The sequence below is a fragment of the Charadrius vociferus genome, unplaced genomic scaffold (genome assembly GCF_000708025.1).
Source record: "Charadrius vociferus isolate BGI_N301 unplaced genomic scaffold, ASM70802v2 scaffold370, whole genome shotgun sequence".
Taxonomy (NCBI): Eukaryota; Metazoa; Chordata; class Aves; order Charadriiformes; family Charadriidae; genus Charadrius; species Charadrius vociferus.
In genome coordinates this window covers 4,539,621-4,554,893 of record NW_009646744.1, presented here as the reverse complement: position 1 = coordinate 4,554,893, position 15,273 = coordinate 4,539,621, and the positions used below count along the sequence as shown (strand labels likewise).

Here is a 15,273-nt window from a genome sequence, read left to right as displayed (position 1 = left end):
AATAACAACACTTTTAAGAGGTCAGTCGCTTTCTTGACAGGCAGACATTCTCACTTCGCAATACTTTCTATCATATTTCGCCTAAACTACAAACTCCTGGACTGTTGGTGACACAAATTGCACTAACATGGCTTCATCACGCACTTACTGAATTTGGGACATAACTCCTTTTGACTTTAATGGCAAATGATGTTAATGAAGGAATGATTTAAAAATAAGTCAGATTAATAGATTAATTTATTATAGTCCAGTCTTAAATAATTAGCAATAATTCTCAGCTATCAATTTTTGAGTCCATCTACATACAGTGAAAATGTAGATCGACTTCAATTTATTTGTATTTTTCTGTAATGTATACACAGGATCTGAAATGAAAGTCTTCATATCCTGTTAATAAAATCTCCAGAAGAACTAAAGAGAACGATTTATAAACAATGCTGCAACAATTGGGCTGAATGAATGCTGCTGGGTTTTCTGTTCAGTTTTTTAGGTGATGGCAATTTTAACTACAATGAACTAAAATACAACAATGTGTCTATTATTGGTTAGCAAGCTGCCAAAAATCTTTTTATCTGCCCTAAGAGAACTGCACATTGCTGCTTTTGTGTTTGGCTTACTACAGTATGGAGGATTTTCTTGAAACTTAGATGTGCTTCTTTTTACAGGAATGTACAGAAAGAAGATCGGGTTCCAATGCTTGACGAGTACAGGGAGTACAAGAAAATTAAAGCCAAACTTAGGCTGTTAGAAGTCCTTATCAGCAAACAAGATTCTTCAAAATCAATTTAAATTATGTTCCTCCAAACCAGTGAATAACGTGATGTTTCCGTATACTACCACTGTACTTATTGGGTGCTTGTGTTCAGTTGTCATGCACTGTTGAAAGAATCCAGTTTGTGCACTTTATTGTGGTGCCACTATAGTGTGTTTGAAGGGTAAGTAGGTCCTGTCTAGAGAGCAAATAAGATTTCTAAGTTCGAGACTGCTCTATCCAACTTTAGCAAACACAGGTTCCATCAAAGTTTTGTATTACAGATGCATCCGTCTTGTTCCAAAACAACCATAGCTTTTTTTCTTTAGCATTCAAGAACTTTGAGACTTTTGTTATTACCAACATTTTGCATTATTGAAGAAATTATTAATACCATAATGCTACACTGAACTACTCCTCTTGCCTATTTTTTATTTTGGGGGAAAAAAGTCAGCAAATTAAACATAAAGCTCTTTTTCCTGGAACATTATAAAAACAAACTGAAATTCCTTTCAAAGGACTGCTGTGGAACAACTTTAATTTTTGGTATTCTAAATTGCACCCGTAACACAGTAATAATTAACTTCTATGGATTTTGCTCATTAGTGGTCACGTTTCCTCTTTGATAAAGGTGACGGTGGACAAACCAGAAAGTGACCTTGCTTAGTGTCTTTTAAAACTTGGAAAACTGAAAAGTTATATCACATGCTGCCTACAGGACTTATGTTACTGTTGTTCATTTTATCATTTAATCGGTTATTATCAACTAGTGGTGACATAGTGTTTTGTCTGAATTGGATACTGCATCTCCGCTTTCGGAAGATTTGAGGAACATAATGAACATTGTGGTGTATGGGAAATCTGATGGCGCTCAGACTTGCGTAGCTCCAGCAGAAAAGAGCTGGCTTAGGATGGTTAAAATTCCACTGTACCTGAAATAAGTATGGTATCAAGGGCTAAAATCAGTGTAGTTAATGTGCACCACAGGGTGAACTGTTGGTTTTGAATGAAAAATTACTGCTGTTTATCACGATTTTGTTTTACAGTTGGAGAATAAAAATAAGTTATCTAACCCTTATGATGTAAGCAAAACAGTTTATGGGCCTTGCATGATTTAGCTTCAGAGTTGAAACTAAATAATGTTTTCAGTATCACATCTGCTGTGCTGAATGATGATTTAGCTACTAGCTTTATGCTCTGCAACAGCCATCAGCAGCTGGTTTTGATCTGGCAAAATCTAAGTGTTAATTTTAACTGGTGCTTTCTCAATTTTTTTTTTTTCTTCAATGTATCGGTTTGATTGTGGCCATGTTTCGCATGCACCTCCTCTCACTGCATGTTTTTATGACTGGCTGATGTCAACATAGCTGTTATTCACACTGCTTTATGAAAGACCAAAAATGAACTTTCTCACAAAGTAAGAAATGGCTAGCATGTAACCTCATAGACTTGCTGTTCTGTCATGAAGCATATGAAATAGGTTGAAAGTAGGATATTTAGTGCTCAGATTTCATCTGTGTACTGTAGAATACTTCTTGTTTTGTTTTACTCTGCTTGTAGGCATGTAATTTTGGAATTCAGAAAAAAAAAGCACTAAAACTATTGAGCACTGGTGGTATGCCTTTTTTTTTCCTTTTCAAACTGCAAAATGATCTGGGACCTTAGAGAATTATGAGGTTAAACTAGTCTTGAGACCATTTATCAATTTTATTCAGTTGCATTGTGCAATGTACACTTCAGTTACTTTTCTATCAGTCTGCAGACACGGGTGTATCCAAACATTGAAACTAATGTGTACTGTATAGTGTTGTACATGAATGTTTGTGTTTTATATACCACATGCAAAATGTCAATATGCACTATTTAAATGTTTTAAATAATATATTCCTCCTTTATAATGCTTAAATCTATATGATTCCAATATTTTTATAAGTGAGTGAGTGATCAGACTGGTTCCAATTCAGAATTAACAGCTGCTTTGTGTTTGTTATGCAGTGTTTGGCTGTTTATTCAGTATAGTAGATAAGCATGGCAACGGTTATGCTGAGTGTGTTTTGTGCCATCCTTGTTGAGCAATAAATAAATGGTAGAACTAGGCATTTTGTGATATAACAGTTTTACTTTGGTAAAAGCAAAACCTATATATCTATATGGATATATAGATATGGAATATATATATAACTAAACCAGATATAATTGCATTGCTATGTCTGGTGCTCATTGTATAGACTTTTATAATAAAAGTACCTTAACCTTTATTGTCATATATCTTTGTTTCTCATCGTGCTTTCTCGTCCACTGCCATCTCTTAAAACCAAGTGCCGAGTCCTTCACTATTCCTGTGTGTATTTGTAGTTCCAGGGTGTTGCTGAGGCAGGTCCCCACTCTGCAGCCACCGGCACTGGAGGTGGCTCAGGTGCTCAGACAGCCCTTGATGAAGCTGCAGCCGTTTGGGCCTCGTTTTACCTCCGCAGACTGTGCCTCTCGGCAGGGACAGCAGGGAAGGGACCACGGCAGCTCCTGAACTGACAGCCTGGCTTACAGCGCGGTGTGGCCTTCAGTTCCTGCCAGGCTGCCAGCCTGCCGCGTGGTGACGCGGGAGCAAACTGTGAGTCTCCCTAATTCCTGCTCCAACAGTAGCAGATTCAGGAGTAGATGGGGCAGAGAGCTGATTCAGCCATTACTGAGCTAATTAATTCACTGCCAGTGAATACACCTTCAGCTGATGATTCTGTCTCGGTAGATTTATCAGGGCCTGTTGCGGTAGGACAAGGGGTAATGGCTTTATATCCAATCTAAATCTGCCCTCTTTTAGCTTAAAGAAGAACAACTTTTACAATGAGGGTGGTGAGACACTGGCCCAGGTTGCCCAGAGAGGTGGTGGATGCCCCATCCCTGGGAACATTCCAGGTCAGGTTGGACGGGGCTCTGAGCAACCTGACCGAGTTGAAGATGTCCCGGCTCATAGCAGTGGGGTTGGACTAGATGACCTTTAAAGGTCCCTTCCAACCCAAACCGCTTTCTGGTTCTCTTAGCAATAACTGCTGTGATACTGATTTTAAGGCTGTGCTTGTGGCCAGAAAATGCACACACTTCTGTAAACACAGGACGATGCTTTTCCTCTGGACAAAATTGATTTTTTTCGTAGTATATTGATGTAAATTCATATGAAAAGCAATGGAGGTCTTTCAAACTGACTCTTCTGTTGTATTTTGTGTAAATCCACCTTCAGCCTGAGGCCTGGCAGGGGACAGAAGAACTCCTGAAGGTGAAGGCTCTGCTTGTGAATGTGTGGCAGCGCAGGTAAAGGGGGAGAAGAAAAACAACTAGGAAGCTGAGGGAGAGGAGAGATGAAGGCAGCCTGTGGTACTGTGCTTTAGGGTGGGACAGAATAACCTTCCCTCTGATCACATGCCTTTCCTCTGAAGATGGGGGAAAAAGAAAGCCCAAATTCTTGGGACACTGGTTTGAAGAATGAACAAGGTTGTTACAGATCTGTTGTGCAATCCTCCATTTTTCCTTAGCGTTATTTATTCAACGAAGCTTGCTCTGATCAAGATGCTAATGAGAAGACAAAAATCCCTCAAACAGTGTTTTGGTGGAAACTGTTTAAAATACATATGCTACAAAGCAATGAAGAATATATGAATAAGGAAAATAACCCTGTTCTAAACACCATTAGCCAAAACAGAGGAGAAACGGCTTTTTCTGAGGATGCAAAAAGCTCAGTGGTACTGGCACAGATCTTCCTTGCTGAAGAACCAGTTCTGAGATGACAAATCTATAGTATTCCAAGCTTTACCTTTTCAAGAGGTTTGCTTCAGCCGTTAGGTGAGCGCAGGGCAAGGAGCTTGCTGGATGTAAAGAGGGTTTCCTGTGCTCCAGAGGAATAGAGCAAGGAGTGCTTGGAAGCTCTTCCACAAAGTTCTGGGTAAGTAACTGTGGGTAAAGGTTTTGAGACTTCTTTGTATGAGAGGCGTTGCCAGGAGGCGGAAAGGTCGGAGATGCCAAAGGTGCAACGCATCTGCTTTCCTGCATGTCAGGCTATTGAGTAATCGAGATAAACAGATCATCGGTGACCTCTGTTTTCTGGGCCAAGTGTCCCGGGACACTGCATAGCAACAAGAACCCTTGGGAAGGGAAAGGAAGAGGTGGTTTTATTTTAAACTGGTCCCTTTTAGAAGAGAGAGGATGGTTTGGCTTGGCCAGGAGACAAGTACAAAACCGGTGATCCCTGGCAGGCAGACCAGTGCATGGCTACATCATGTTACTGGGCTGAAGCGGTCTCTTTCGGGGTCCCTTCAAGGGCCTGTCTGCTCCCCTCTGCACGAGACGGCTCCTCAGCAGTGTTGGTTAGACACAGAGAAACCAGAGACCGTGTAGTAGCTTGACAGTGCTCTGCAGGACGTAAGGCGTTACAAATCATTGTAGGATCTCTATAAGATTCAGGATACTCCGGAGGCTGGGGGCTGCGTGTCGAGATGTACAGCGGCAGAACCTGCCTGGGGCAGGCAGCGCGCGGTGCGGGTGGCCCCGTGTTTTCTCATGGCATGTTCAGAGGGCATCTGGACATGTGTCTTATTTCTTCCCGTGGCTGAATCCCGGCAAAATACAAATATTAACGATTACACAGGAGTAGATAGCTTCTGGCCTGGACATAACGCCTTGTCTGTAAGGCAACGGGGATAAATGAATGGATTTAGGAATGAAAAGGATGTTCTGAAAAGCCAGGCTGGTGCGAGGGTGAAGCCAACCGCCCTCTAGTGGTTCCAGCTGTGAGGGCTGATCAAAATAAAAAATTGTTTATTTCCTGAAAGAAGAATATTATTATTTTTTTTTCTCTGAAGGCAACAGTAACCTGTTTTGGAAGCAACATGTGCCTGGAACACAAACTGTTGAGAAATGAGCATTAACCTCGGCAGCAGATGCACTAGCAGAAGAACTTCTGGGGAAGGGAGGAGGGCTGATGACCCCTGTGCTGGACGGGGCTACGCAGGGCCAGAAATGGAGCGAAGGGTGGGGAGCAGGCACAGGGTGCTGCCATTGCTCGCCCTCGGCTCCCGTGGTTACAGGAGCAGGTAACTTCTGTGTCTCACAGCAGTCCCGAAATAAGGCAGAGGAATAAATGCCATCCGGCATTTGTAGACATACCTGACCAGAACTCTAGCAAGGTTGGTCAGTTCTTCTCACAGTTGAAGAAGCACCTGCAACTCTCAAAGACCAGACCCAGAAGCAACAATGGTATATACCTTTACTAACATTGCTGCTTCTCTCAGGCAGATATAGGAAAAAATACAGGGGGTGGGGGGAAAGAATGGGGTCTTAGCATACATTTAAACTGTGTGAAGAATCAGGCCATCTCTTCATGCATTTTACTGTGCCATCTTGCCTGAAGCATGCTTCACTTGTGACATGCTTTCCATAATTCTCATTAATATTTTATTCATGTTATTTAATTCTTTTCCCAACTCAGCTGTATACCTGAAGAGCCTGGAACACACAAATACAGCAACACGTCCTTGAGATGGTGCTGCCCTTAAACTTGCATTTGCAACCTTCCTCTTTGCTCACTTGTGTCAGCTGCCAAAGGTCTATGTCCTGAAACACCCTTCACAAGCACAAGGTCTTACAGTCTCTGTCCCCCTCCCTGGGCAGCCACAAGATGATGTTCTGGAAGAGTGACAATATTTTAAATTCTTGTCCCACCTCATTCTTGACTAATGTCCTTACAAGCTGCTCTTCTAAATTCTTTCATTTCCTTCTTCCCTCCCTGAGGGCAGCTGTTGTCAGCCAGTGTAAGAGCACTTAAAATATCCTAAAATCACTGACTTTGTGGTTGATCTCCTGTCTCTCAGGTTGTCACTCGGTGAGGGTTTCAGCTAGGGCTGCAGCTGCCTGGGCGTGAGAATAAGACTGCAAGAACAAACTCACACACACTTACTGATGAAATTCTGCAGTGGAGACGAAGCCCTTGCAGCTCTCAGCTGTGACTGAGTCCATGTTGTCAGTAAGTGGATACTTCTGACGAAGTTTCTCTTCCCCTTCCTGTAGCTTTGATAACTTCAGATGGCTCTATTCAACACCAGAGGGATTAAAAAAAAAAAACACAACCACAAACGAACACCAAAATCACAAAGCCAGCATGGCTCACTGGGACACCTGTAACAGCAGTCCCTCATGCAGGGAGGGGGCACGCATGCAGGAAAACACAGAAGCAGCTTTGGGGAGCAAAGTGTTCTCTTCTACATTTTCCTTCTGGCCCTTCCAAAAAGACAGGATATAGGAATACACATTCCTTTTCAGAGTTGAGAGATTGCAAGTGTTGTGTGTAGCAGCGTTTACAGCTATCCAAGGGGCTTTTCCCTCTCTTGCTGTAGAAGTGATTTTTAAAAATATGTTTTAGAAGTACTCTCATGGGTCTATCCCAGATATGGAGCTACCGGAGACTGCTGGAAGCTACAGTAATCTTTCTTCTAGATGCAACCTATGACCCAACAGATTGTTGTAGAACTTGTTTGTTTTCCATACATCTGTTTCGGTTTAACATTTGGGCAAATGCCCAGCTCACCACTTCATACCATTGCTAAGGCACACTGACCTCACCCTACTGCCAGCTCTGCTATTTAGTGTATGACCTTGCCCCTGAGCAAGTTTTCATTTGAAGTTTTGGGCATAATTAGTAATTTGTGTTTATTAATAGGTCTAGCTTTTGCTGTTCCTATGATGTTAAAAATAGCATCCTTTAGAGAAATAGCTTTTGTAAAGAACGGTGGGGACAACTTCTGCAATATAACCAGCAGTTTCTAAGACTATAGGAAAGAATAAAGCCTACCTTTTCATTAGCACTGTCTTCGTTGGAAAGCTTAGAAAGACCCTGTCCTTTGGTGGCTGAAAATTCCTTGCTTGTCATTCACACATATGAGAAAAGACAGAAGTCCCATGAGAACAGGTCTGTGCTTGGTGCAGGGGGGAACAGCGAATGCTGAGATCTTACCTTTCCAAGCTCTTCTCTGCTGAATTTGTATCCATCTCTGGTTTCTTCAACTTGAGCTTGACGAGGGCCTTATTGCAACTCTGAACATAGACAGGGAAAGTCAGGCACATTAATTGGCTTGTGTTTAACCGGAGACACTTCTGCACAAGGACTCAAATGCAAGGAACAAACTGTCAGCAATGCCTTGGCAATTAAACAGACATCCCACCAGGCCATCGCTTTCTTTGTTCCCTTGGCTCGGCTCAGAGAACTTACCCTGCTGTATCTCAAATCTGTCATGAAATCCCTGAAGGCAATATCAAACCAAATCCGGTCAGCGTTTTTGTTTTCAAGCATATTCAGTTTAATCTTTCTGCAGCCCAGGATAAGTGAGGGAATGAGCTTGGGTGGGGGATCTAAGCAGTGCTGTTGCTGATCAGACTAGCTGTGTCCTGGCCAGGAATTCCCCTTTCCTCAGTGAAAGCTAGGCTTTGCAGGAGCAATGGAACTTGTGTCTATGCCACTCATAAAATCCTACAGGAAAATTTTGGGTATGTATGTCCGCCAGCCCTCCCCTACAGAGCGCTCAGCGTAGAGAAACGCAGTCTGAATGCGCAGGTCTCTCATCCCATACCTATCTCAATCCAATTTATCTCACCGGTGATGCTGTATTCCCCAGTTAAAGTTATGTCTCTAGGCAGAGGTACTGACTGGTCCCAGCGATGGAACCTCATACAATCTTTTTGGCTTCAGTGTATGCATCTGGCAGGAAAGGAGGTCATAATTTCAAGTTTAACTGAAGAGTCAGGGAAAGATTTGTTCCCTTTTTGTACTCATTTCTGGCACATAAAAATGGTCTAAACTTTGTGGCATTTTAAAGGTATGTATTTTCACTTGTCTTTCCATGCAGAGAAGATCTTTAGTTTCTCAGTTTGGAAGAGCAGCAACAGTAAGCTCCGAGGAAAGCTGATGACAGGATGTATCACAAACCAGGCCGGTCTTAAATACCTTTGAAAAAAGGGTGAAGGAAAGGTAGGCTCTCTGCACCCAAACTTACACGCTACTCTTACCAGTAGGAGCTCCTGTGGGTTTGATGGGAGGACATCTCTGTATCTGTCAAACGTTTGTTTAAAGCGAAAAATCAAATATTGTGTGTCCTTAAATGACTATGGCCTAGCTGTTTAAGGCTCTTTGCTAGTGATGTAGCTTAGAATTCCTCCTCTTGTCTTGAATTAAACGAGGTAGTTACAGACGTGTGTACATACCTGTCTGAAGAGGTCTCTGATCTGCAGTTCTTCACTGGTTATCAGTTTAAAGTCTGCTTTGACTTCTGAGTAGGTGTCATTTATAATGGCCAAAAACATGTTCTGCACAGGAAGGATGCAGTTAGATATTTTGTTTCTGGAAATTTCACTTGTACTCTGCTGGGGCTGTTGTTTTGGGGGCCATTCCATGCTAGGGCACGTAACGGAATGAACTGAAGAGCTTTGCTGGGTACATATACGCTCCTAATGCACTTAAATTATCTGGTGGTCCTTGGGAATATTTTTGGGTGACAAATCACTTATTTCCTATCTGCAGCATCGGCTAGAAGGCCCAGTCCCTTGGAGGCTAAAGATTTCATGTTTTATACTTGTAGCTTTTTCAGATGGTGTTTCAATCTGAAGCAATTAATGAAAACGTCAATCTAACAGAGAAACCAAACCTGCACCTATGTGGTTCCATCTAAGTCTCTTTAACCTTCCTGCCTGACACGGCTGACATTATGCAGTTTTGAAGAGCATCCAATTAAGTTTTCAGAAATTAAAATCCCAACAAATAGGCGGTGCAGTAGACTGAAAGGGGCAACGTGCTCATTTTGTGGTGCAAAAGGCCCTTTTGTGGCCGTTCTGGAGGAAGGGAGAGCTGCGAAATATCTGCCTGCTGGGAACTCCTGCAAGAGGGTTCAGAGTGCTTCTCTGCCCAGGTGTGCTGAGGGGCAGGCAGGGCAAACCCACTCTGATTTGGGGTGGAAAACACTGTCTCGGAGCACTGTACAACAGAGCTTCTCTATCGCTTATGCGAAAGGATAAGCACTTTTAAGATGATACCTACCAGCAATATGAAGAACACAAAGAAGACAAATGTGATGAAGTAAATAGGTCCAAGGATTCTGTTTGCTGCTTCGATGGCTTCAAAATTAAAATCTCCCAGCACAATACGAAACTGGGTAAAGCTGGGAGTAAAAAATAGCAGAATGAGGTTGACTGGCTTCTCCTAAAGAGACGTATTGTAAGCATTATTGAGGGGGGGAAAAAAAAAAGGCAATAGATACAATTGAGACTGATTCGCCATTACCTTAGTCACTGAAATCAAAAGGCAAGCCAGGATAACACTGCTATTGTAAATTGGGCATTTAGCATATATTTGAGAATTTGAAAATAGAAAGGAATTTTTAAATGGCTTGTATGAGAAAATACTTTCATTTTGAATAAACCACCTGGCTCTGGGGGTTTCTTTAAATTATTTCCCTTCTCTTCTAGCTTCATGAACCCTTATCTTCTGTTAGTACAGAAGGTAACAGTACAGGTCCCATGTCCCCCTGCAGGGGATTTTATTCCTAGTTAAGACAAATAAATATTTCTCTGTATTGCAGCATCTTAGAACTATCTCAGATCCAAAATGAGCTATTTTTCTGGTTTAGAAATACCTTAATTTTATAAGAAAAGCTGCTTTCAAACAAGCTGGTACAGTAAAGATCTCTCTCTCAAGTTGTAAGAAACGTAGCCATAGGCTAACAGTACACGCTGCGGGTGACAGGTTAGGGTTGCTACAAGGTGCAAGGACCATCAAAACCAGTTCCAGCTGGCACCTGGAGTTGATCTGATGTTGCTACAGTGAGTGGTGGAAAAAAATCTGGGGAAGAAAGTAACAGAGCCAGCAGATGGGATTTGGGGACTCTTGGCCATGCAGCTGGATGTTTTCACTCCTGTTTGCAAACATGCTCAGCTTGTGCTCTGGGCCACTTGGGTCGCTCAAGCAGTTCTTCTGTGGCTTTCATGCTGGGGACTGGATCGCAGCCCCAGTGGCTCGGTAGTTTCAGATTCCTGCTTTTGAAGGAGGCAAAAAGAGAACAGCCTGCTGCCAGGCCTGCCCGATTGCCCAGCGTCCTGGTTACACATGCCAACAACGTTGTGTTGAGAACTGTCGGGACTAATAGCTCCATCGGGTGAACTACTCCTGAGCTTCCCCTTCTTATGTTTCCCTGAACTGTTTAATGTACACTTGGTGTCTTTTGAACATATGAAGGTTTTGGGAAGCAGATTGTATAGACAACAATGTTGGTTTTGCTCTATGAAATAAGCTTAAGTGTTGGAGACCTGTACTCTTGATTTCTGCTTAGCAGAAACTGGTTTGTGCCTGCACCAACTGGGGGTTTTGTTATCAAAAAGTTTAGGAAGTAGCATACATGCAGTTTTGGAAACTGGAAAACTCTTCAACTTGCGACCCGAAGACCAGATAGCCGAACTGAGCGTAGGCAAAGAAAATGATGAAGAACATGATGGCAAAACCAGTGACATCTTTGGCACAGCGAGATAAAGTAGAGGACAGCTGTGTCATGGTTTTGTTAAATTTTACATATTTAAATATCTGCAAGAGAACAGAACACATTGTTATTGGGGGATCAAAACATATTGTAACTTCTTAACATAATTTCTAGAATGTTATCTGTAATCATAATTTACAGGTTAAGTCTTATCTAGAAATAAGTTGTATGGTATGTATCTGTAAGGAGAACTAGGATTGGGTGTGTTTCTGGAGAAGATGAATATTCTGCAGGGCAAACATGCTTCTGTACTGAAGCTAATGCTGTGTGGACAGGTCTTCGCTGGGTACTGGTATGTGTAATCAGCTCTAGCAGATATGGAGATCGGTGACAAGTGGTGTCCCTCAGGGGTCCATACTGGGACCAGTGCTGTTCAGTATCTTCATCCACATAGCAGTGGATGGAGTGCACCCTCAGCACATTTGCAGACAATACCAAGCTCAGTGGTGCGGTTGACACACCTGAGGGACGGGATGTCATCCAGAAGGACCTGGACAGGCTCAAGAAGTGGGTCTGTGTGAACCTCATGAGGTTCAATAAGGCCAAGTGCGGGGTCCTGCACCTGGGTCGGGGCAACTCCCAGAATCAATACGGGCTGCGGGATGAAAGGATTGAGAGCAGCCCTGAGGAAGACTTGGGGGTGTTGGTGGATGAGAAGCTCAATATGAGCTGACGATGTGGACTCGCAGCCCAGAAAGCCAACCATATCCTGTTTATTTTAAAGTCTGTTTATTTTAAAAGGACATGACCTTTCATGATAGCTTATGTTCAGGGTACTCGGGGCATGACTGTAAAGCATGATCTCTTCTGTCAGATGTGAGCACCTCTCCTGTCTGTTTTGCAGCCGCTTTGTGTTATGGTGTTTTACAAATACCTTAGGGGAAAGAGGGCCTGTAAGCAGCCTGGGATCGGGCAAAGCTTTGGGAAGTTTCATTCAGTCACTGGGAACACTGAAGCCACCCAAACCAAAGTCACTGATGTCTGCTGGGTGCAGAGCCCAGTCAGAGCCAGCAGGATTTAATTGATTAGGGGCAGTGGCATACAAACATGCAGGACTGGTTTGGCCCCAGAACACCTGGTTAGAAACAAAAGTAGCCCCTTATCTTAAAGAAGTTTGCTGCCCTGTCCAGAGATCAGCAAATCCATTTGCAAGTAAGAATGAAATTAAAGGTGTCCTGGCACAAAGCCACTTCTGAATCAAGTTCAGGCACCTTTTGTGTTCCTCTGCAATTAAAAAGTAGCTACTGTTTTCATTGCTTTTAGCCACAAAAGCCATGAAATAGCTTCACCTATTACAGCCATGCCATCTATGTAGATCAGGCTGTGACCTGGATAATATTTGGTCCAGGAAAAGACTGCGTTTGAGGAGGCTGTTTGGCCATGGTAATTTCCCAGCTGCTCTAAGGGAGACAGCTGCCCACGTGCAAAATTTTTTTTTACATGGGCTTGGAATTTGTGTGACCCATGTTTCTGAGAAGGAGGTAATTTTAAACTCTTCTGGAATCTTATAAACAAAATTCTCCTTTTTGGCCTTTGCAATTCACCCATGAAAAGGTAAAAGGGAACATTTACGCTATGCTTAGAAACAGTACGATTCCTGAGTACAAAAAAAGGGAGTAAGAACCAATACCTTTATCCAAGCAAAGAAGATGTTGACGGCAATCATGTTGTTGTAAAGGACTTGCCAGAACGCAAGGAAATAGAAGTCTGGATATACATGGGGATCAGAGAGCAGCTCTTTCATTAGCAGGGACACTGCTACAGTGCGGTAGATGTTGAAGGCAATTGCAAGGATGGATACCTGAAGGAAAGCAGAAGCAAGTGAAACTGAAGTCCATCTACACCCCCTCTCTTCAGACTCGTCACTTTGCACACAAAGACTGTACTGATTTCAAAAGGCACTTGGTTAGATTTGAAGAACCTGAGCTTTTTACGTTTTGTCATAAACTGTATATATCATAGATATATATATATATATGTATATATCATAGAAATATATATGAGAGACTTTATTGGCCAAACCATTTGTAATTGTACTATGATAATTCTGGGCTTGTGCTATGTAACATGCTGCATATATTCTAATTTTACCGTGTTAGCTCTGTTATGCACTAGTGCTTCCCTGCTCTGCAAAGATTAAGGCTAAAACAAACAAGGTGGATAACAAGTAAGAAGGACACGGAGCCACGGCAAGGCTAGAAAAGAGCTCAAGTGTGCTGAACCATGGTGGCCTGTGTGGCCTCTTCAGTGCAGAACAGTGGGTGACTGACTCTAACCAGACAGAGATTTGGGCTGTTTTGGCTCGTTGGCTGTCTATCCAGTGCTAGCCGAGGCTGGCAAGCACAGAGGTGAAAGTCAAGGGGTAGCTCACCACCAGCAGCAGCAAATCCAGACAGTTCCAGGCACTTTTGAAATACTTCTTTTTCAGTTTTACTATTTTTATAGCTTCCTGGATTATGAATGTAATGATAAAGAGGCAAAAGGTGATTTCGCAGGAAGCTAGGAAGTAATCATAATACGTGACGTATCTGAGGAGCTTCACAGAGTAGGTATGTGAGGAGGTGAGAGCACCCCCGGTGGCAGGGAACTCTACCACCAACCTGGAAAAAATTGAGGACTGATGTTAGTTCCCATCCCTTCAAATCATCTCAGACCTTAATTTTCTAATATTAATTACTACTACATTTAATAATACCTTACTGGAACTCCTACACCTGTAAGATCTTCTTGTAAGAGTTACACTCAGTCCCCCATTAAAAGAGTATCAAACTATAGGGAAGGTTGAGGGGACAACAAGCTCTTGGGATACCCAAGCTATGGTGTTCGGTCAAGTCTTTAAAGAAACTGTGTCTCAGAAGACCAAACGTTCAACCTACCCTGAGTCTTTTCCTTCCACTAGCTGACAACAAGACTAATAATCCAGTCTTTGACCTTGCAAAAAGGCTATGAAATATATTCCAGCTGACAGCAGCAACCAGCTGTACAGAGCAGACACCAATTATTACAAAAAACCAGAAAGGATCCGGGCCTGCTCCCTGCACTAACTGATTTTCTGTATTTTTAATGACTTACTGTCTTGCCAGCTGCTACCTGAGAAACGTGGCTGCATGCGCCTGAGGTGACCAGCCCTTCCTTGCGTCCTTATGGAGGCATTATGTCTCAGTAAATTGGATTTCACGTGTAGTAAAGGTAAGAACTCACCTGACTATACAGAAGAGGTTTATGTTAGCATTATACGTTGAGAAATCAATAAATACAATTCTGGTTCCTCTCGTGAGCCAATTGTGCTGCCTGAGAGACACCAACTTCTCCAGGCTCTTCTGCTTCGACTGAGGTAAGGTGAACATATACCCTCCGCTGCTGTACAAGCCCATAGATCCCCAGTACCACGGGGATAACGAGGAGGCTGAGGTGTATTTCCATCTGCCAGAAAAGGGAAAACACAGCAGCTCAGCTTATGGAAACTGGACTGAAGTAAGCTTTAACTTTTATTTTAGACAATTCTTATTAGTTCTTGTGTTCTTCTGCATCCACAACTGACCATTTAAGCCAGAACTTTAAATAACACTTTACTTTAGCTGCAGTACGCACAAGACACACGGCCTTAAGATATTCCCATTTCTTTTGTTTAGCCACTCATTACATTCACAAAACAGCAATTACTTATGAATCTGGATTTCGCCCAATGTGGACCAGACAGTTTATTACCTTAAAACCTTTATAGATAGATGGAATACCTCTGGTTTATGTAGTTCATTGTTACTGTGGCATGCTCACATGTTCTTTCATTGCATTAAATTGGTGCTAAATGAAGTGTGTGAAGCACGCCTTTCGGCTCTGTTTCCACACCATTTTAGCATGATTCCAATTTCTAAACATGTGATTTAAATTCAGGCCTCATATAATCATTTCTCCAGAGATGTTAGTGGAGATAGACCCATTAACATGTGCTTTTGCTGAACC

General features: G+C 42.5%; 2 protein-coding genes across 2 annotated transcripts in view; one reads left to right on the top strand and one right to left on the bottom strand.

Moving 5' to 3' along the window:
- FAM13B (family with sequence similarity 13, member B) overlaps positions 1–1,562 on the top strand; it is a 39,422-nt gene extending 37,860 nt beyond the window's left edge. Inside the window, exon 22 of the mRNA XM_009891481.1 lies at positions 666–1,562. Within this exon, the coding sequence (XP_009889783.1) occupies positions 666–789 (124 nt within the window). The 3' untranslated portion in view covers positions 790–1,562. The remainder of the gene's footprint in view (positions 1–665) is intronic.
- A 4,561-nt stretch (positions 1,563–6,123) lies between these two features.
- The window catches only part of PKD2L2 (polycystic kidney disease 2-like 2), a 12,255-nt gene continuing 3,105 nt past the window's right edge, over positions 6,124–15,273 (bottom strand). The window contains exons 5-14 of the mRNA XM_009891469.1: positions 14,512–14,733; positions 13,682–13,910; positions 12,941–13,111; positions 11,173–11,354; positions 9,819–9,939; positions 8,990–9,091; positions 7,746–7,825; positions 7,584–7,653; positions 6,693–6,823; positions 6,124–6,241 (exon numbers count right to left, since the gene is read on the bottom strand). Coding sequence (XP_009889771.1) covers positions 6,124–6,241; positions 6,693–6,823; positions 7,584–7,653; positions 7,746–7,825; positions 8,990–9,091; positions 9,819–9,939; positions 11,173–11,354; positions 12,941–13,111; positions 13,682–13,910; positions 14,512–14,733 — 1,426 coding nt within the window. The remainder of the gene's footprint in view (positions 6,242–6,692; positions 6,824–7,583; positions 7,654–7,745; positions 7,826–8,989; positions 9,092–9,818; positions 9,940–11,172; positions 11,355–12,940; positions 13,112–13,681; positions 13,911–14,511; positions 14,734–15,273) is intronic.